General features: G+C 40.2%; 1 protein-coding gene across 1 annotated transcript; it reads left to right on the forward strand.

Moving 5' to 3' along the window:
• The first annotated feature begins 4,865 nt into the window (after positions 1–4,865).
• Positions 4,866–21,936, forward strand: LOC131770566 (uncharacterized). The gene is made up of 19 exons (XM_059086285.2): positions 4,866–5,183; positions 7,024–7,111; positions 7,563–7,683; positions 8,279–8,378; positions 9,499–9,615; positions 9,812–9,928; positions 10,479–10,639; positions 11,393–11,657; positions 11,831–11,956; positions 12,347–12,538; positions 13,036–13,394; positions 13,861–16,255; positions 16,631–18,271; positions 18,660–18,782; positions 19,056–19,181; positions 19,547–19,739; positions 20,127–20,401; positions 20,504–20,681; positions 21,110–21,936. Exons 2-19 carry the CDS (start codon positions 7,027–7,029, stop codon positions 21,340–21,342), a joined length of 6,807 nt encoding a protein of 2,268 aa, XP_058942268.2. The 5' UTR covers positions 4,866–5,183; positions 7,024–7,026; the 3' UTR covers positions 21,343–21,936.
• The last annotated feature ends 295 nt before the right edge of the window (positions 21,937–22,231 follow it).

The raw sequence follows: 22,231 nt of genomic DNA on the forward strand, positions 1-22,231 counted from the left end.
CTGCTGCGAAATACTTCATATCGTTTCATGCTTTAAAACAGTTTAGCAGTCTATGTTGCCTTTCCGTAAAGGCTTACAGTTGCAGTGAAACGCACTAATATTTCACTGCGTTCTTTCACCACTTTGGGCTATAATTAGTGGCAAAGGTCTACATACGGAGGTGAAATATGTCATGAGGACCTTGGTATCCAACTGGCATACGTAAACTCAACATGGCATGAACAACGATGCTGATTTGGCTTCGTTCCGCGATTGGATGAGACATAAGGCAGCACAGTATATAAAACTTAAAACCATTTTCAACGTAATCACAAGAATGTACATGAATTTGTACACTGTTTTCTGCTCTCGTAAAGCCGGTTTACAGGTACCATATTTGCATACGTTCTATAGAGTCAATAAGCGAATTGAAAACCTAATCTTCAGTCTTTTCTTGTTTGGTTGCAGTCCATTAGGTTAAGCACCTCCAAATAAAGAAACTTAGCATAAATATGCTGTGGGTGGACCTTCAAGAAAAAGATTTCATTTGTGGTACGTAAACACCGTTCAAAAAAGGATAAAAGAATAAAGGAACTGGTTAGAAAGACCGACATCCACAGGGGGCGTGTCGGAAAACAAAGGCCTGACGAACCTTTTGTTTTTATTGTACTTGAACCGCTTTTAAATTCTCGATTCTCTTTGTCAAATTAAATGATATTTAAACGTAGAAATGACAACATTACAGGAAAGCGATCGATCGATCGATCCTTGTATTAAAATTGCCTCACAACTATGAATACTTCTCTGGTTGCAAATCGAAAGTAATTATTTCGTTAGAATTGAACTTAAAATACTTTGTCAGTCCTAATCACTTTCAAGTTGGTACCTTATTGTTTTCCTAATAAGCGACTTCCGCATTTAATTATTTTCGTGTCATGAAGAAATTCAGAGATCTTTTGAAAGGCTTTTTTTGTCACTCATCTCTCGCTGACACGTTCATTATTCCATAAACGTGAGTTCAAGTCTAACTGCCTGATCGACTCGAGTTTGAATTTGTTTGCTAAAAAAATTCCGGCGACAAACAAAGGAGTAATTCAGAAAAGAAAGAAAAATGTTTGCCTCGCCTTAGGGAGCACTACTAGAAGTTTCGGCAGGAAATGCAAGGTCACCATTAAAATTACATTTCAGGTTTACGCATTTTTTCGTTCTCTGGCTCTTTTCCGAGAATGTTACCAAAGAAACCCCGAATTTTCCTGATTTGAAAGAGTTGAAGGTTTGAAGGAGGTTCGATTTTAAACTGATAAAACCTCATTGTGCAGCAATTTGTTTTGAATCTTTTTAGTTGACTTAGCAACCTTGTCACTGTCATGGATGGATATAATTGTTTAGCCAACCTAGACCTATCTACTGCAAGGTAGAGTTATTGTTTTTCCCAACCAGCGAAACTAGCGGCTTTGTGCTCGCTTTGAAGCGTTATGCAGCGTATCCCTTAAAACGAGCGGCGAAGTGCGCTACATGGGGTTTGGGACTGAAATAGTTTATAATAAACTTTTGTGCTGCGTCGGCGGACCAGTAAAACGCTAAGTTGCATATAAATTATCTCGACATAGAGGTTGATAAATACCTCTGACTGATCGAGTAAGAGGTCCGAGAATACGAGGTAAATAAGATATCTATTAAATCGATCTCTGGGTTCAAATCTGGGGGAAATATTTAAATTCAAACAAATTTTTGAATGCAGCCGGCCGTACAGAGAAATACAGCCCGCTAAATTGACCAGTCATAGCACAGGCAATGACTGAGAGATATAACAGTGTTAAATAAACCACGCAAGTAAATTGAATAAAGCTGACATTTCACGCATTAGACCTTCCTCGAACAAATGCAACAAGACAAGTTTAGAATCATAGAAGAAAAAAGTCAATTGTGACTTGTCTAATCAGGGTCTAAATTATAGGGGGTAATTTGCCGAGACATGATTCCATTAATGAATCCTGACCGTCGAGAATCACAAGGAGGAGAGAGAGCAGTGTATGGCGCATAAAATGTTCTGTGCAATTGCAAGACAAGAGGCATGTGCGGTGTATCCAATCAAAATCTTAAAACAATTTTGGAGTTCGCACTATTGTTAAGTTTTACGGATGATTTCTGTCACAATTCATATTTTACGAAATTTTGGCCCAAAGCCGATCTCACGCAATGCTCTTAAAATAACAGTACCGTAGTCCACGCATCGACTGGCAAAGAGCTCACAGAAGGAAAAGAAGAGATTAGAAGCTAAAACAGATGAGTCAGATGTTGGAAGCACCGTAATTACATTGGAATGAGACTGTGAAAGGGGACGTGTGAAAGAGAGCAGTGAGCTGAAAGGTACTTTGGTGCAAGAGTAGTGTAAGAGCAAGCGTCTGGCAGAGGGCCCAGAAGTAAGACGTTTTGTAGCAGGTGACGTCGCCCCTTTGTGCGGTCGCCCTAAGTCCGTTTCATCCCAAGTGAAGTTCTATAGCTCTGAAGTATGGTTGCCTCGCCCTCAACTTTTGATCTAAGTTCAACACTGTTTTTAGATTCACTTGGGGGCAACTGGAACTCGGGGCAAATATGCAAGGGGTAACGTTATCTACATCCAACGTTTCGTATATGTTGTGTCGATTTTTAGTAAGTCACAGCCATCAACCTGGATACCAAGACCCTCATACCTTTAATTCATCTCTGAGGGTAGACTTTTACCAGTGAGTGTAAACTGTGGAGGAGAAAGGAAGAGAACACTGAAATGTTTTGTGAGTTTAACAACAATTGTAAGGAAAAAGGCATTTCAACTTTACCTGCCAAACTGCATTTGAGTATTTGACAAATCATAAAAACACAGGAAGAGGTAGAATAGGGTGCAAAGACAGGTGGGTGTTGGGTCGTGTAGATAAATAATGGACTTCATGAGGTTTCACCAGTGACATCAGTGGTATTTAGTAATAATCTAATGTACTGAAGTCAGAAACTGCATATGAAAGTTTACAGACATTTTAGAGATTGGTGAGTCGAGTGTAGCACGTGCTAAGTGGACCCTAGATTTTCTGGAAGATGATGAAGACCAGGATAGGGAGGGTCAACCTTAGCCTGAAATGAATGTTAAACATAACCAAATAAAATACATGTGGGCTCAAAAATGGTTTCTCATTATTAACACTGGCCTGCTTCAACAATCATAAAATTGGTTGATCTTATGGGATAAAACACTTTTGCTAGATGTCCAAACCTGTCAGAGAATGAAAGCTAAAAAATAAAGCATGATTGGATTTCTGAAACAAGAGTAGAATCCCGCTAACTCAAACACAGTTAACTCTGCCTACACCCCCATGACTCAAACAAGAACTGATTCCCCTTATCCTATTTTTTAAATCATTTACTATCAACTAACATGAAACCCTGTTAACTAGAATCATTTTTTGCTTTTTTTTTCTCCATAAGTTTCATTTAGCCAAGTTCTACTGAGTTAATGAGTGTTGAGACTAGCCTTAACTGATGTGAGTCTTCTACGACTTCTTGCTGGCAGATCCTAAAAGAACAGGATGACATGTTCAATCACCCTTCTTCATCCTTTGTTAGGGAAGCAAGCAAGGAGCTTTCAAAATTCTCTCTGGGGAAACTTCCTTCACCACCAATTATTATTATTATCATTATTAGTTTATCACTGTACTTATCATTATCATCAGTTTCCTTCCATAAAATGGGCCAATTTCTTATTTTCCAGGCCCATCACCAAGTACAGACTCTTATTTTGGGTACATCCCATGTTCTGGATCTCCATTAAAACCAAGCATGACAATTTTGCATAACTGGAAGATAATTATCCAGAGATTAAAAGTCAGAGTACTTAGAAAATTTGGAAAAGACTCAAGTTATCTAATTCCCATACCCATACGAAGTAGATAGTGGCCATTTGTACCATCTAGGATGCCAAACGTTCCATTCAGGTAGCACAGTGGTCATATGCAAATAACACAGTAGTCAATTTTTTTGGATCGGACGGACACCTCAGGCAAACAGGTTTTATATTTCAGAGGCTTCAAAAGGTCACAACCCTGACTTGTGATCTGTGATTGCCATCTATTTTGTTCGCTTTTCCTTTGTCTGCGACATCAGTTCTTTGGGTGACATCAAAAGATTGGCGAGTTACCACTGACAACAACTTTATAATAAAAACAATGGCTTTCCACCTGGTATGATAATTTAACTTATCTCATATCACCACAGTTCACTCTTGATGATGTAGCTACATGGAAAAATCAATTCTTGTTATACAGTTTCTGTTTCACTCAATATAAATGACCATTTCGTCTTAAAACCGATCTATCAGCAAGTTCACAGTTTCCTACACAGTTTCTTAATATATGCGCCGTTGTCAAGTCTTACAAAAACGGCATACAATACCCGAAAACAAAATTGACTCGTAAAGGATGCAAGTCTGGATGGTTGACTGTGTAACGTGGCATTTCGTATTGGGCTGGCCGTTAAGCTTTCATACTCTTTTTGTCTGAATATCCTCGTCGGCAATAAGCTTAACATTTCGGCTCCGTTTCGAATGAGCCCAAATTGCGTGCAGTCCGAGAAATCCCAATGCATAACATAGGATCACCACATTTCTTTTTCCTTTGGGTGTTGCAGGATTCAAATACTGAGATAATCTACCGAACAGAGATTGTTCAATGATTTTCTTTTCGCCTTTGTCCGCCATAATCTAAAAGTTGAAAGCGGAAAGTTATTTTTGAAATCGCGTGAGGTGGATTGCGAAATAACAAAATACGTCAGGCGCTATATATCAGACCTCGGTTACCAAGCTTACAAACGCTACCCCACCCCGGATAGGCCATGTTTTTTCCCAACAACAGAGCGATCAAGCAGCATTCCGCTAAGCTGTAACCACGATCGCTTGGGTGATTTGTGTAATTAGTGTTGTTTTAAGAGTTTCCGACATACTTCAAGTCGTCACTTTCTGACAGCTACCATGAATCGTCTTTTGTGAAACATCAGGCACGGGTTGACGCCTTGGAACAGAGTAATTTTGGGACGAAGCTAATAGAGGTTCGGAGTTCATCGGAATTATGCGTGCCTAATAACTAAGGTACGGTGTTGTTGAAGAGCGAAGATCATGTTTTATTTCGACACCCTTCAGCGAAAAGGTTATTGAAGAGGAAAAGAGAAAGATCTAGGCGGTAAGTCATGGTTGTGTTTGAAACTGATGCGTGGCATTTCAGATATTTCCCCTTGCCCAAAACAGAAACACTGTCCTATCCAACTCAAAGTAAGCAACCTCTAGGCAGGGAAATTCAGGATATAGCAAAATAACGCACAAAGAGTATCATGCAATGTCCTTAAGGATATTGTTATGACTTCATATATCAACAGGGTGTACTCTCTCGAAAATGGGCTAAATGTCAGTAAATATTACTTCAAAATATATCCAGTAGAGTGCATGCTATGTTAGTAAAATATTAAATGTTATTCTTTAAATAAACAAAAGAGAAGGTCGATTATTGGTTTTGTATTTATCCATGATCATGCTATTATTTAATCGGTCTTGGCAATTATTTCTTAAAGCGTGATTGAGTCATATTATTTTACATTTCGATGAGGCGAGTGATACTCAATGTTCAGATCGCTACATGTAGCAAGTGAGGTTGAGGAACTTGCTTGATGACCATTGTGTCCGGCTTTGCGGTAGGCCGTTAATTTGTTCGGAACTTTCAAGTTGGTGACAAAAGGTGTTTAATGGGTCAGTGATTCTACACAAATCACTCCTCTATGACAAATGGCTAAAGAATCTGTGTTCTGTGGTGGAAGATTATCGCCTTCTATTTGCTGCTACTATGATCTTTCGCACAAAATTTCCAATCATGCGCGTATTTACTTTTTTGTCACTGTGATGCAAATAGCTTATCTTATCTCCAGACAAATCCTAGATAGTGTAGTCTAAGAAGATTTTACACCGCTAAATAATATTTTACTGAAATGTGACATAATTTGAACTTCATGTGGTCAGTAAGGGTGTTATTTTCTTACTTGTGGCTGGTGCAACCCTTCCTTTCTAATGTTTACGTGTAAAGCTACATGTAGTTCTCACGAGATGACGACAAATATTATTTCATAACTGGTTATTATAGTCCTGAGAATTTGATTATTATTGTAATTTTTAATGATTTTTTTAAATTCTTAATGTATCAAAATTGTAACAAGAAGTCATATCTACCGATCACTGCAGGAATGCCAAAATATAGGAGAAATATTTGAGCATGTCAAAGTGCATATTTTTGTTGTTTTATTTCTATTTTAAAATTTTTTTAAAAATATTTTTGCTTTAAGTCTCCTGTGATAGATTTGAACATAAAAAGAAGCAATAAATTTTCAATATACAAACAAATAAGCTGATGAATAAAATTAATATAATTTATAGTGATGTATAAAAATCGATATTTAACAGAGAGATATGAACAATATTCCATGTGTAAATAACAAATGTATCTCTGAGTGATTGAAAACAATTTTACTTAGAACTTTACTTCTTAGCTATAGTAAAGCTGCTGTTAATAACAGGATTTTTACAAACCCACCCAACATATATAAAAGTTAACTGAAGAGTCAGTGTCAATATTTTTCTTTTTTTTCCAAAGATCTTGGCATTCTTTCAAACCTCAAATTTACCACCTGTTGTGACATGCTCAGTAGATAGGAGTGGAGTACAAAACGAAAGTCAATTTTTTAAAAAATTCCTTCTTGGCTTGTGTGTTATTTTCTGATCTGATAGAATTTCACTTTGCCAAACAATTTTTTTTGCAAGTCACAAGTAAAATTTGATGAATGCTTGAATGTGAAGGTAACAAATTATTCTAATTATTAGGCATGATTTCATCTGTTCCTGAAGAGTATACTTCATATTGAACAGTTTCTGGTGAAATATTTTTTTGCAGTATTGTCACTTGTGGGAAATTAATTTAACATATGAACCATATTGATCGAGTCTCTTTGTAATGGCAAACTTCAATATTTTTCATGCAGGTGATGGGTTCAAGGTCAAAAGTTGCAGAGAAGAGGCTATATATGCCTGAAGATAGCCTTATTTCATCAGAAATTGCTGTCCTCTCAGGTCTGAGTTGATGGTGTTTGCTGATTTTTATGATATTTCACACAATTCATATCCACTACAAGTGAAGATGTTTTAAATACCTGCATACAGGGTTGTTATGGGTCATTAGCCTGCACCATGCTCTCACTCTGTGAAGACCTTTCTTTTCTCTTTTTTTTCCCATGGAACCCCATAGAACAGTTTTCCAGGCCACTTAAGAGGTGGGATCCTATTTTGAGTCATGGAATACCTTGGAAAATACTTAGATGGATATTTTAGCAAACAACAGAGGGAAATGCCTTAGTTATTTGGATACATAATCATTGAATATCACATTGTTTCAAGAGCATCTTTTCAAATTTAGGTCAAGGAAAACTTTACAAAGGGTCTTAAAAAATGTTGTGGAAGGTCAATTCTTTGACTTCAAAATAGTATTAACCCTGTGCATATCATGGGATCATTTTTTACACAGGGGGATGTGATTTACATGGACACCCTTTGGTTATTCTACCATCTCAGCGCTACCCCAATCTTGTCCAACTTAACCAAGCTGATGTTATCAGGCTGTTGAAATACCTTGCTTTCCTCTCGAGGTTTGGCATTATTTTGCTCATCATTAAATGTACTGAGCAATTTTTTTCACTGTTTTGCTTTAAGCTCTTGTTGTCCCTATGCGATATTTTCTTTTCTCTGATTGGCTTATGGCACCTAATAAAAAAATTATTATATTGTTGTAAACATTTACTTTCAAAGTTGTTGGGATGCAAAAGTTCCACTTGCGTCATTTTTTTAACATTTCATAACAGCTGGTGATGTATAAATGGACAAGCCTCCATAGCCTGTTTCACGCATTAATTTAGTAAAATGGAACAAAATAATCAAAGCACTCAGCTGCCCTTTAGGCCTTTACTATCAGTTTTTGTTGTATTTTAAAAATGCCTACAACAGGCTTGCCTATTTGCAATGTTCATTTGCTACTTGTGGCTCTTCTTGGGCCAGAAAGGATTTTATAGAGTTAAATCAGTGCACCAGATTTCATTTGAAAAGGGAAACACAGTTTAGAAAGTGATACTTCTTTCCTATAAGTAATGGCTCACAGTTGCAAGTGAATATCTTGAAATATGAATTACAAAGTATATCTTATGCAGTGCTTTTAGGAACATTATTTATTAAAGTTGTATTTGCTAGGTCTTGGTACAAAGAGGCTGGTCTCTCCCTTCTTCTTGACTTCCGCAACTCCCAGACAGCTGATATCAAGCATATTGTAGAATTGATTCAGATGTTCCAGGTTTGTCCAACCATTACAGAATTTAAGATAATTTGGCTTTACCAACCGATCATGTGTTGATAAGCCTTCAGAGCAAAGGCCCTTTTACTCTGATGAAGACCCAATGCTCAAAACATCAGCTTAGAAACTCATAACCCTTTAACTCCCAGATCAAATTTGTAATTCTCTTTACTGTCAACCATACAATTCTTTTGATGTTAGTTCAGAGAATTTAGCATTGGATCTGCTAATTATCCCCAAATTGATATATTTCTTTATTCTCACTACTTGTCTACTTGATATTGTATTGATACTGTTAGGAGAAATTCTGTCTTCATCACTCATGGGAATTAAAGGGTTAATGGTGAGCAGTTTACATCATCAACTCAGTTGATGAAACCAAGTATCTTAATTATCTTGCTATACTCCTCTGCTGACGCAGCACCACAGTTTCTTTAGAAACCTACCCCCTTTATTCATTGCAGAATTTAGTTAGGTTTGGTCTATCCCCATAGAATCTTAAATTACAGGGTGGGGCTTAGGTAGGCCATAAACTTTTAATCAGTGGAGATTGCCTCCAGAGATTGTCTCTAGAGAAAACTTGTTTTTCAATTATAAATTGAGAGCACCATATTTATCAAAATAGCAATTGCTTGGGCTTCCTGTTGTAAAAGCTAAGTTTTAAATTTGGTCGCGGTCGTCGTTTATCTTTCAAAAGGCACCTCCGGCGTTTCTGCGTAGGCGCTGGTTATCTATTAAATCAATCAGCCGATGACCTCTCACGGCTCGTTTTTCCCATCATATTATTAGTAATCGAAACGATTCGAAATAGTGTTGGGTTTACTCCTAAACTCGTATTTTTTTTTTTGTTCAACAATGCTTAGAATGAACACTAAAAGTAAGTTTATCGTTGAAAATTGGCATTTTTAAGGTGAAGGACGATTAAGAGAACTAAGTGAATTCCAGGAGGTGTTGTTGGTCTCACTTCGTGAGATTGAGTCACGGAACCAGTTACTTACAAGTAAACGCTTGTTCTCTGTTTGGTAACGCTCCCATCATAGAGGGAACCCCATGTCAAAGCCACAGCGGCTTCTTGTTCTCTTATTTCTATTGATTATTGTGCACAATGTACACATTGCAGAATGACAGCAGATCCATCCAAAGTATGTACATTATTTGCCCAGAAGATAAACAAGTGAAGAAACAATTGAATAGAGAAATCCACTCTCGCCAGGAAAGAGGACAGCTTGATTTTCAGGTATTGTCACCCCAAGAATGCTATCAACATTGTCATTATAACATTTCATAATTGAGTTGTAGTTCATTCTTGAAGAGAGGTTTGGTTGATCCTACTAATTCATATCTGGAATATTTGACCATAGCGATGAGTATTGCACTTTTTGCATCACTTTACGTAGGCAAAGTAGACTGCTGTGTGTATATTTTATTTTCAGACAGAACAGGTGAATGGCACAGGAAACCTCTTGACCTTCATAGATGCCGGCCAATTGCCTCCGTCCTTTGGAGGAACACTGTCGTACGATCATAAAGCATGGATCAGACTGCAAAAAGTACGGCAAGTGCACGAAAGATTATAATTAAGAGCATATTGAGCATAAGGCGAGGCGGATGCACAACTCTCGAACATAATTATCTGGGTTGACCCAAATGGGTATTAGGTTCGCCACATCTAAAATTCGACGTTTGAACTGTTGAACTGTACTTAGCATGCAGTGCTACTTTCATACATGCGAGAGCTCTAGAGGTCCAATCTTGTTGTCTTTCAAGCCAGAAATGGCTCGCAAACATTTGATCTCATCCAGTTCTGTAATATTCTGCAGGGGTCAGTAGCCTGCCTGGTTGATGATTTTTTTGTGTGCCTTGGAGCGTCAAGCGGCGGAACCGTGAAAACAAGCGGTGAAGTACATGTAGTGAGAGGTTCTGCACTGCATTATTTCACACATTCGGCCCGTGTTTTCGCTTTTCCCCACAAACCGAGTATCTGGACCAGACTGGGAGGGGGGGGGGGGAGGTCAAAAGTAATCTCCTTTTCGTTCACAGAATCCTCATTTTTTTGTCTATAGCCACTGACGTTTTGTTCTGTATACTTCCCTGTTAAAGAAATTGGAAGAATTCTATTTTACTTCTGAATACGTCATGAACCACCTTCCAAAAGCTGTGGATGAGATGAAATCTTTAAAAAGAATGCGCACGAAGAAAGAACCTTCTGGTGGTGATCTGGTGCTGCAGAGAACAGAGACTAAAAGAGCTCAGATAAAACGGTGGGGTGTTTCAGAAAATATATCATATACATTGTATTAGCTGTAATCTCGCCATCCCTTTAGAAGTAGCAGTTTTGTCTCAGATGTTTCGTCGAATGTGGTTGCCTACAGACCAGTTTTCAATTGAGTGTCAAAAGTAATCCATTATTGCTTTGGCTTTGCTTAACTTTGCTTTGCGATTGGTCCAGAAAACTCGCGCCATCTTCTCAACCAATCCGATTCAAAACCGAAACCAATCATGATTTGGTCACTCGCGTTTTCCCGCCTTTCATGCAATTTGCCTTTTTTTTACTTGGTCGGAGTTCTAATTGGCTTAAGATGATTTCAACCTTCGCTCCGATTGGTTGCTGTGGTGACCAGTTACACCCACGACTAGTTGAAATAAATCACGATTTGGTCGCTTGATTGTACCCGCGCCTCTAGTAGTTTGCTCTTTTTTACAGTGAATACTGGCCACAAAGCCACGACCCCCTTTACAGGCACCCTCCGACACTGACTGTTTCAGTGAAAGAGAAAAATTGAAGCAGGAAGTAGGGCTGGAAGGGAAAGCTCGGAACGGCTGCTGTAAAAATCGTTCGAGACCCTTGAGACAACTGCTAGAATAAGTTTGCGAGAACTTGAACTGAAAGCAAATCCAAATTTTGGTGGCCAATTTCGTTAAATTCTTCCTTTACTAAATTAATGTCACTCGAAAAAATTTTAGGATGTGAATAGAAGAAAATTATTTCTATTTGTATTTTTCCTTATTTGTAGTGATCTGACTCTTGATTCCGCTCTCGAGGAGGTGCATCATTTAAACGAACTGTCACTCAGACCCCAACATGACAGGACGTTCTCAGTGATGTCAAAGAAACCGCAGTTTGCTCCAATGATGGAGACAATCAAGCCATACCGGGACAAACTCATTCAGGCCAAGCGGCAACTTGACGAAGCCTGGAACGGAAAAATTTCGTCACAACCGGTTGTAACTAGTTCCCAATATGATGACGTACATGAGTTGAGAGAGAACCTTAGTCGGGTGGGTAATAGCAGTTCCCAGTTCACTAACCGCGAGTTTCTTCTGAAGAGGAGAAATAGTTGTGGCGAAGCATTTGTTTAATTTCTGATAATAATGTTGGAAATGATTTGCTAAATTATCAAGATGCAGACGTTGACGTAGCTTTTTCGAAATGTGGTGTTTTCTGGTTGCAGTTAGTGAAGTGGATTCGTGGTGATGCTGAAGATCAGTTGAACTTATTCTCCCAAGGATGTGTCTCTCTTCGCACAGCCAATCAAAACAAAGCAAAGTTTGACCGCGAGTTTCATCCACTGGCGAAGGTTCGATAATTCGTCGTCTCTTAATGCCAATAATAGTTTTGTTTTGAGTTGTTTTTTCTCAGCCGTCATCGCCTCAGTAGTTCACGTGGGTGTCGAGAAAAATGACAAAAGTCTTTTATTGGGGAATTAAGAAAAAAGTAACACGGAGACAAGTAATGAAATGAATGTTAAAACAAATCAATTGATTATAAACAGAAAATAAATAAATAAACGAGTCGCAGTTTTGTCGTCTTCAGTTTTGATAAGGAGTCTGTTACCTATCTATAAAGCGAACAAAAGGAGAACACATGCGAGGCTTGTTCGCTATATTGGTTTATGCGCACGATATAAAACAAAACTGAAGAAAGTGCGCTTGTTGTTAGCAAACCAGATGTTTTTGTTATCTTTCAGGAAGTCTTAACGCAAGGTAGAGAGTTAGCTGAGAGAGCCAACGAAATGAGCACAAGAAATCTGCGAGATAAGAGACCGCTTCAAACAGCGTCTAAAGTTCTACTGTCAGATCTGACAAGCTTTCGTAGTAAAGTCGAAAACACCAAGAAATGGTTGGAAGATTCCGTTAATTTTTACAACCTTTTAGCGAAGGTATAGTTGAACAAGAAAATAGACTTTAAATTCACATTTTTATTTCTTTCTATTTTTAGGTGAGCGGACTGAGGCTAGTGCGATGCCGCGGCGAGAGGAAGGGGAGCGCGAACGGCGAGCCACGCACGAAACAAGTAGCGCGAAAATGTTTATCTTGTTCCAACTCCTACTCACGACCCGCCCTTCGCTCTTACCTCGCGTTTGCTTAAAAAACTAGACACTGACTCAGAAATCTGCTGGAATTCATCCTATAACGAGGTTTAATACAATCAATTCCCGGTAAATTTAGCCCTGAGAATTTAGTTTGTATTAAACAATTTTCCTTGGTTGTAATTTTTCTTTCTGCCACTGTCTTTCTGCCTGGAAATGTGTTGATGATGTAGGGAAAGATACTTTTTTTTGATCACTCCTGGGAGTTAAAGGTCAAGCAAGTAGAAGTCACTATTCTCTCGTCTTTTACTAAAGAGAATGGAATACTTTTTAATCGGTTTGAACAGGCAGATATGTGGTATAGTAAAGCTGCCGAGTTTTGGCCGTCAAACTCGACCTCCAGCAAAAGTACCAGCAGCTCTGTGTTATCTCCTGCTTCTAATGGCGACTTACAACAGCATGAAGATAGATTGTCAAGGTTCCTCGCAAAATTCCCACCCCTCTCCTCTAAGGAACTTTTGCAGTTAGAATCATTCTTGGAAAAGGTCCCGGATACTAAGCAGAGGAACCAGGCCAAGTTGCTGATTCACCGTTGTAAAGAACTGGAAAAAATTATCCGAGCCCGCGAGACTCACTTAGTGGTTGGGAATGGAAGAGGGGGAGCTGGGGACAACAGGAAAGCTGAAGTTACCGATCGAAGTTCAAGGTTTGGTTTGAAATGCAACTGTTTATTTTTTAATGAAGGTTTGGAGAGACAGAGAGAAATAAATGGATTGAAAATTATGTTAAGTGTCCAAAAAGTCACATTCCAGTTTTGGTGAAAGGTTACTTATCAAGGCCACTAGACATGACGAGCAAGTTTTAATTGAGTATAGAAAGTGGTCCGAGATTGCATCTTCTTGAAGCAGCTGACTTGTTTTTACTTTGAGTTCTCCTTGGCTCTTCTGGGGTTTTTGTTTTTTCGAAAAGCACTCTTAATAGTATTGAAGGGCTTAATTACGGGAAGTTCTTTTCCAGTAGTTTTTCTATGCTTTTGTATACAGCAAAAAAAAGGAGTCACCTGCAAGTGCGTTTGTTCATAAAAACTTATCACTGTAGATGCGGCTGTAGTATTACGCGAATAGGACCGAATGTAAATCTCACTTCATCAGTTGTATTCTATTCAATTTCAGGAGATCCACTGGTCAGGTCCTAGATGAACCTTATTACAGTAGAATCGAAGACCTCCACGGTAGAATCACAAATAACAGGGATGTGTCGCACTACCCAAGGCCGGGTGACCGTTCCTCATCTCCAGGGAACCTCGTTCTCCCAACCCCTCCCAGGAGTCGACCCTCATCAGCATTGAACGGTACCGTGAGGGACTCGGAACGAAAGCAGTATGGCGGTCCAGAGCGGAGGCTACAATCCAAAACTCTAGATTCGCACCAATCCTATTCTATGAACAATGTGGGGCGCAGAGTTACAACGGAGGGATCAGAAAGCCAAACCTGTCCACCTGGGGTGACTAGCAGATACCTGAAACATAATGGTGGAATGGGGCCAAGAGATAGCCTGGATGGGTGGGCGGGGTACAAACATTCTCCCAAAAGGGAAATTGTAAGGAATGAAGATGTGACGTCTAACTCGTCCGTAGACTCCCAAGTGGCAACTCAAAAAGTTGCGCCGAAAAAACCAGAGCGGAAAAAACTTAAAAAGTCCCAGCAAACATCGAGTAAGATGGAGCACTTAATTCAGGAGCAAACGAGACTTGAAAAAGAACTCGAGCAACTTCAGAAAATGCGCGAAAATCTTGTTCCTCCACTTGATTTACGACAGTTAAATACAAACTATATGAACGGGTCTGTATTGCATGACGAGTATTTTCCGAGCGAAAAAATAGTATCAAGTTCTTATCCAAGGAGAAGTGACCAGATCAAAAGATTGTCGAGTTCAAGAAGTCAAAAAATGGTAGATGATTTAACTTCTAGTCCCACGCACTCAACTGCTAGACCGGAACTGACGTCGGATGATTCAGTGGACCGTGAAGTGGAAGGGTTACTCAGAGAAGTGTCGTTGTTGAAGGAGGAGGAGGATGACACAGCGCCACTAAAACATGCTTATCTTTCACCAGAAAGTTCGAATGTCCTACACAGGAGTGAACTTCAACGATCGTCATCAGACATGCTTCTGAACGGCTATCGCACAAGCATGCACGATCCTGATATTACAAACAGCCACGTTCAGCAAAGCAATTTTACATCACTTCAAAATAGTCCGCAAATTTCCTCCGCACAGAGAAATCAACCGGCAGCCCATAGCGTATCACTAGATAAGGTTCAACACTTTTGCTTGTTAAAGAAACGGGAGATGTACTGGATGAACCAGATCAGAAGTCGGCGACATATCCTTTCACAGAAACTCGATACTCTTGTTCGGCAAGATGTGGAGGAGCAATATTTTTACTCGCAAGAGGAGCTCAGTAAAACGGAAAAAGCCATCGCAGATTTATTTCAGTCTTTATCCCATCAAGAAGTACAATGGTTGTTGAAAAACGGCATGGTGTCTTCGAATCCGGATTATGCGCGCTCACCGCATAATATGCACGCGTTGCAGACCAATAATTACGTAAATCCGTCGTTACCTTTCAATCAGTTTGGCCATCAGTTTCAATCTCGACAGCAACACCAGCATGCTCTTACTCCTGTCGCTCCAGCTCCCTTAGTAAACGGTTCACATACACCACAAATGTTTAGATGTCAGTCAACAAATCCTGTGTTACATACTTCGACAAATGCTCCTCCGTTGTACGTTTTTGGTTCAGAAAATACAGCAAGAGTGAATAATAGTTATCATTCCCAAGACGTTACAAATGCATCAGCAATGACTTTTGTTAAGCCTCCTTCTTCCAATAAAGAAACCCAGACTTTAAATGGTGGCGATCAGATTCAAAATGGAGTGGATTTCGATCCCAGGTTAAGACACGAAGTGAAAACGCCCGAGACAATGGAAAAAGCCAATCTTGTTAGGGAACCGATGGATGTGGGCGTTAGAACTCATGATTTTAGTTGGCAGCACCTCGAAAACGACAGTTCTGCGGCAAGGAAGCTTCCGGAACCTGGTACTAGTAAGCACATAATTAAGGCTGTTGATTCTCATGTCCATCCGGAAGATGATGAAAGCTTGGAACGAGATCTTGAAGCACCTGTCGGTCGTACGATTGTTGAGCAACGAAGCAAAAGAGTCGGAAAGCAGCCTGTGCAAGTCGTGAACAACAAAGATTTTCACTCTAATACGGGTGACGGGCAAAAGCCCGTTTTCAAACAAGCAAGTTTTGACGATCACGAAGTCGTGAAACTCAAGGCAAAGCTAGAAGAAGAACAAAAGGAATTACAAGATAGTCTCAAGAGAGAACAGAACAAATTTATGGAAGAACAGCGTCGGTTAAGGGAGGAAGAAGAAAGGCAGAACGAATGGATCAGACAGCAAAAAATAGCGGAACAAGAGAACCTAGAGCGCAGCCGTCAGAGTCCAGCTAAAAGTGTAGAAGCGGCTCAGGTGGAAGAAAAAGACTGGTCAGTGGACGAGGTAAGAGAATCTTTCATAGAGTGAGATTGTGAGATTCACAGTGGAAACTAACATTTCAGGCAATAACATGTCTCACATGCATGTTGAAGCTTTTCTTAGTTCCTCTAGCCCGAAATAAGTCAGAGAAATTTTCTACTTTCCCTGGAGAGGATATCTGTCCATCAAAGTTTACTCCCCCCTCCCCCCTCACCCCCTCTTTAGCAATTCGTCAGGTTTTCCCTGCAAGTCAATGAGAGTAAATCGAGGAACGGATCACGATTACTAGATCAAGGCTTGAAGCCAAAGTCGAGCCTTCATCAGTGCCTCGACGTTTTCGTCTTTCAATAACCATGGGTACCATAAGTGACCCTCGTACATTAATTTTGTCGTTGTCAGGAGCGTGAGTCAAGTGACAGAGAGGTCCAGGATATCCGCCAGAAACGCCTGTCATATTTCCGATCTAGAACGAACACCGAACCAGTTGACGAGGTCAGCGGAGCAGAGGAAGCAATAAATGCAGAATCACAGCAGGATTTAAATGATAATGGTGGAAAGGAGAACGATGCGGAGGAGATTGAGATGTACGACCAAAAACTACCCCAGCAGTCGAAGGTTCTGTCAAACGAGGAAGAAATTGTTTTGGAGGAAGGGCGCTCCGAATCGAACCCACCCAATCGTGATCGAAATTCGTCTTTCACAGAAAGCCAGTTGGAGGATATTGACATTGAACAATGCGATTTTGTGAGCGAGGAGAGTAAAATTTCACCAGAAGATGAACTCATAGAGCTGCTTAAGTCTGGATCTATTGATATGTCTTCGCCAGAACATTCGAGAGACAGTTCCGAAGTACCCGAAGATGATCAACTGGTATCTTTGGATGTAGTCGAAGACGATCATGTGGAATACTCGGCTGTATCCGAAGATGATCAACGCATATCTTCGGACCTACCCGTTGACGATCATGTGGAATCCTTGGATATACCCCAAGGCGATCAACTGGAATCTTCAGCGACTAACTTAGGTTGGTTTTCCTCAGAAGGGAGGGGAAGTAATTTTGTGGAGTTAAATTCTTCTGTTTTTACAAACGCTGAACCGAAATATGGGGCCGAGTCGGATAGTGATGAAGATGTGATAGAGAGATTTGATGCCAGCCTTCATGAGGAAGAGCCGCAGGATTTCAAAGATAATGTCAAGGTTGATTTAAAAGAAAATGAACACCTGTCAAGTGCACAGCAAATCGAAGATGTCATTGACCAAGGCGGAGACGATGAATCGGAAGACACTCTGTTATCAGACAGCACCGCTAACATCCGGGAACTTGTCGCGAGGTTGGGAGAGATTGAGGACGAGATGAGTGACAGCGGAGATGAGGGAATGGGAACGAGAGAAATGACGAAGAAATCTTCAGACGAAGAGTTCGAGGAAATCGAAAGATTATTGTACGAGGAAAAAGCCCGCATTGAAGCTGAGAAAGATAGCATGCGGCTGGCTAAGGAATCGGTCAATGAATCTTCTGATGATGAGTTTGAGCGGCTCGAGAAAGCGTTATACGAACAGAAGGCTCGAAGCGAAGGTGATAACGAAGGTGATGACTCGCCTCAAGAATTAACAAAGACGGCTTCTGACAAAGAATTGGAGCAACTCGAAAAAATGGTATTCGATTCAGAACCTGCTAAAGAGTTGAAAAAAGGAGAATACCCGCAAAAACGTGACGGTGCTATGAAGAACCAATCAGAAGTCGTTAAACGTTCAAATCATGTCGCTTCATTTCCGAACTTTCCTGTTTCTACGAGAAAAGCCGATGAAGAAGACGATCTTCTTGATATTATTGGCTCTAGCGACTCTGACGACACACTGAGTTCAGGAGATGAGGAAGATCAACCCAAACTTGTTGTCGCCGAGGCTTCCGATGACCGAGAGACACTGGGCTCTGATGAAGAGGAGAAAGTCCCGGTGCTGTGGACTGTGTCAGCTCGTACCAGTGCCCCCGCACCGCCCGTAAGCGCGGCAGTTGCGAGTGAACACAACGTCGCGTTTGTGAGTATCAGACTAAATGAACTTGTAACGAAAAAAATTTGAAATCATGTTTGTTTAAGGTAGCAAATGGCAAAAGGGAATGGAGGATAAAGGGGAAAACCAAGTAAAAATAGCGAGATTGCAAACAATGCAGACTACTAATGCAACCGTGCATTTTTTTACTGGTTGCGCCGTTCGTAGCATATTGTTTTGAATATATCTAAACTGTAGTATGAGTTCGTTGGCCTGTGAGGCGCGCCATACTGAATTATTTAGTGTGCTCTCGAGTTAATTGTGAATCTGAGCCGAAAGGCGTGCATTGGTATAGTTTATTTTGATGCAGTCTACGGCATTTGTTAACTTGAAACAAAGTGATCTTTTGACGAACAGTTAATGTTTTGCTTCACAGGAGCGTAGTGGAGGAGTTGTAGCAGTAATCGATAATGGCTCCGGTTTTTGTAAAGCTGGCTTCTCCAATGAACAGCAGCCACGCGTGGTTTTCCCAGCAGTCGTTGGTAAACCTCGACATCAGGTTAGTTGGAAGCCATAGTCGATTAAAAAAGAGGAGGAATTCATGCGGAAGCATGTTTTTGTAAATATTATCTAATTATATGGTCAACAAAAGCCGGTGCAGGACAACTTAAATTTGTTCTTTACACGTTTGCACACGTCCACGTGGGAACTCTTTTTCACTGAGATAGTTTGGTTGTTGATTAATGAATGAAGGCAACTGAAGATTAATATGTGGTTGAAATTAAAAAGATAAATCTTTAAAACCAGTCCTTCTTTGGTTTAAATTTTTCAGGAGGCCATGATGCAAGATTACAGAGATTACTATGTCGGTGATGAAGCACAAAACATGCGCGGTGTGTTGACTCTCAAGTACCCGTTGGAGCATGGGATTGTAATGAACTGGGATGACATGGAATCGGTTTGTTTCTATCGTTGTTCTCTTTGCGATATTAGTTTACTGCCCGCCTAAGTTTTCCTTTTAGTTGATTAAAGTGGTCTTGTGGGCTTTGGCTCATGTGTCAATGTGCCTTTTTGTCTGTGTGACTGTCTGTCTTATTTCTTGGAAAGAGGGCCAACTTTAATTCTTAAGCAGAATTCCTATGGTTTTTACTGCTGCAAGGATTCTGCTCTCGAGCGAGAAGCAGTTGAGATTTTTAACTATTTAAGATCTACTTACAAGGCTTATATTCGTGCGCAGTGTTCCCAGTTAGCTCAGAGGTGAAGAAACATCTGAACTTCTTCGTATCTATGTATGTATTTATTTTTCAGTTTTTTTAATCACAGATTTGGGGTTACACTTATGACCAGCTGCGGGTGCTGTCCCAGGATTACCCGGTCATGTTGACAGAGGCGCCCTTGAACCCAAAGTACAACAGAGAGCGTATGCTACAGATCATGTTTGAGACATTTGAGGTGCCATGTCTGTACATAGCTGTGCAGGCTGTCATGGCCTTGTATTCTACGGGACGAACTACTGGTAAGTATAGATCTAGGTATATATTCTACATTATCCTGGTAGTGAGAGATACATGATGAGTTGTGAACAACTAATCCTGTTTCCTCCAAGACAGAGCTTTTCCACACACCCCTCCCTCCCCCTCAAGACAGAACGCTCTCGTAGATCCTAAGAGGATCTAGTAGGAACTAAGCCTTTGTCAAAAATTTGCTCACGTGGATAGCTGATGAGACGAAATGCTGGTAAAATTTTACGTAACATCTAAAAGAATAGTTACAACCAGTATAAAAATAACTTTTTTGAGAGGGATAACTGTAGATTCAAGGCCTTTATGAAAGATTTATTCTCTCAGGAAAGCCTCAACTTCTTTATTCTGTTGAGGACTTCTTTTTCCCCCTTGTCACTCAGGCACCGTTTTCGACTGCGGTGACGGAGTGAGCCATACTGTTCCAGTTTATGAGGGCTACTGGCTCCCTCACGCCACCCAGAGAATGGACCTCGCGGGAAGGGACCTCACCAAGTATATGATGAGAATCCTTACGGAGCGGGGTTACTCGTTTACGACCACAGCGGAGAGAGAGATAATACGCGACATTAAGGAGAAACTTGCCTATGTGGCCCTTGATTTTGAGCACGAACTACAGGAGTCTGAGACAAGTGACAAATTTGAGGAGTTATATATGGTATGTTATGGACTTAAGTTCGTGGAGCTCCTTTTGTGATCAAATACCGCTCTTACTTCACCGCACGGTAAAGATGAAATCCTTTCTCTTGTTATTCCACAGCTTCCTGATGGTCAGTCCATACGCGTGGCAAATGAGCGATTCCGCTGCCCAGAAGTATTATTCAATCCCAGCATGCTTGGCATGGACATGGTTGGAATACACGAGTCCATTTACAACTGTATCAAGAAATGCGACATTGACATCAGAAAGGACTTACTTGAAAATATATTACTATCAGGTACGACTCACTAAGACTTGTTCGTAATTCAGCGTGAAACAGTTATCTTGATGTCATGTCTCGTGTGTACTGAAATATAGAGTGAACACCGTTGTGAAATGAGAATTTCAACATGAAGAGATGTGAAGCATCTGGCTTTGCAGGGGTCTTAAAATGGAATTTGAGTGGGTGCTATCAGTGTGGAGAAAGGGGATCAGAGCGGGCAAAGGTGGATATTCTTTTATCCTTCCCCTGCCTGCACCTCTTTCCACACGTCTATCGTCCATACCCTCGACATAAATGTCTATCTTCCTCCCCCAAACTTCCTTTTGCCGTAAACATCCAGAATAAACTTTCCAATTAGCGGTCGCCTGCCAAAAATCGTCAGCACTTCAAGTTTTCTTAAATTACATTTAATATCTTTCTTGATCACTTATCCTCTCTTAAAGGTGGAAGTACAATGTTACCTGGACTTCCTGATCGCCTTCATAAGGAGATATCAACTCTTGTTAATCCACGTGACCCTGGCCGGGTCAGAGTTGTCAGCCCTGATGACCGGAAGTACGCTGTATGGAGCGGAAGTGCCGTGTTGGCTGGACTCTCAACATTCCCACAGATGTGTATTTCTGTGCAGGAGTACGACGAAATGGGACCAGAAATTGTGCACAGAAAATGCTTTTGATTTCGCTGCAAAGTTTAGCTGAGAAAAACCCGAATATTGCGACTATAATAATGACCAATTCATGATATTAATGTTACAGTTATCAGGTACATGAGATGTTGATATGTAGCCAATTAATTTATGGATAGTTTTTTTTAAAAGACAAATGTTACAGGCACAGTTATTCTGCTCTATTTATTTTCCAGGTCACACAGGAAAGAAATACTTCATGCACCTAGTTTAATTTAAATGCATTTTTATCAGATTTTGATCGTCGTATTTTTTAATTCTTGTATGCCAGATACAACACAATTACAATTCATAAAATATTACCATTTTGCTCGGACACTTTGATGCGCCAGCCATCAAACTTTTGTCAGGAACCCGTAACCCTTTAACTCCTAAGATCTCATTAGAAATTCTCCTTACTGTCTGCCATGCAGAGGATTTACACATCGTAAAGGACTCTGAAGTTTTTTATTATTATTATTATTAGAACACTAAATTTTTACAAACGAAATGTCATAACTCAAAAAAATATTTACCTTAGTTAAAATAGTTCCTTCTTTGTAAAGTTTATATGTCACTTTATGCATAAATTTATTATATAACAAATCGCAAAGATATTTATCAGGAGATGTTGTGCATTTTTGTGTCTGTGTTAGCGACTCGAGTTGTAGTACCCAGTTCACTCCCCCGGAAAAGTGCTACATACGAACGGAACATGGATTATGGGTAACAGGCATAGCTCAGTTGTTAGGGCGCTCACATCCTATTGCTGTGGCACGGGTTCGATCACCGGATGTGGTATCACGGTTCAAGTTTCTTCTTGTCCTTGCCTCTGAAGTTTTTTCCCCGGGTTCTCTTGTTTTTTCCCCACACATAAAACCAACACTCCCAGTCCCAATTT

The sequence above is a fragment of the Pocillopora verrucosa genome, chromosome 3 (genome assembly GCF_036669915.1).
Source record: "Pocillopora verrucosa isolate sample1 chromosome 3, ASM3666991v2, whole genome shotgun sequence".
Classification (NCBI taxonomy): Eukaryota; Metazoa; Cnidaria; class Anthozoa; order Scleractinia; family Pocilloporidae; genus Pocillopora; species Pocillopora verrucosa.

Excerpts from the sequence above, each read along its gene's own strand:
- LOC131770566 (XM_059086285.2), top strand. The coding sequence starts at position 7,027 with ATGGGTTCAAGGTCAAAAGTTGCAGAGAAGAGGCTATATATGCCTGAA. Across the intron at positions 7,112-7,562 it reads AGAAATTGCTGTCCTCTCAG|GGGGATGTGATTTACATGGA; the intron begins GTCTGAGTTGAT and ends TTTTTTACACAG. Across the intron at positions 16,256-16,630 it reads AAGACTGGTCAGTGGACGAG|GAGCGTGAGTCAAGTGACAG; the intron begins GTAAGAGAATCT and ends TGTCGTTGTCAG.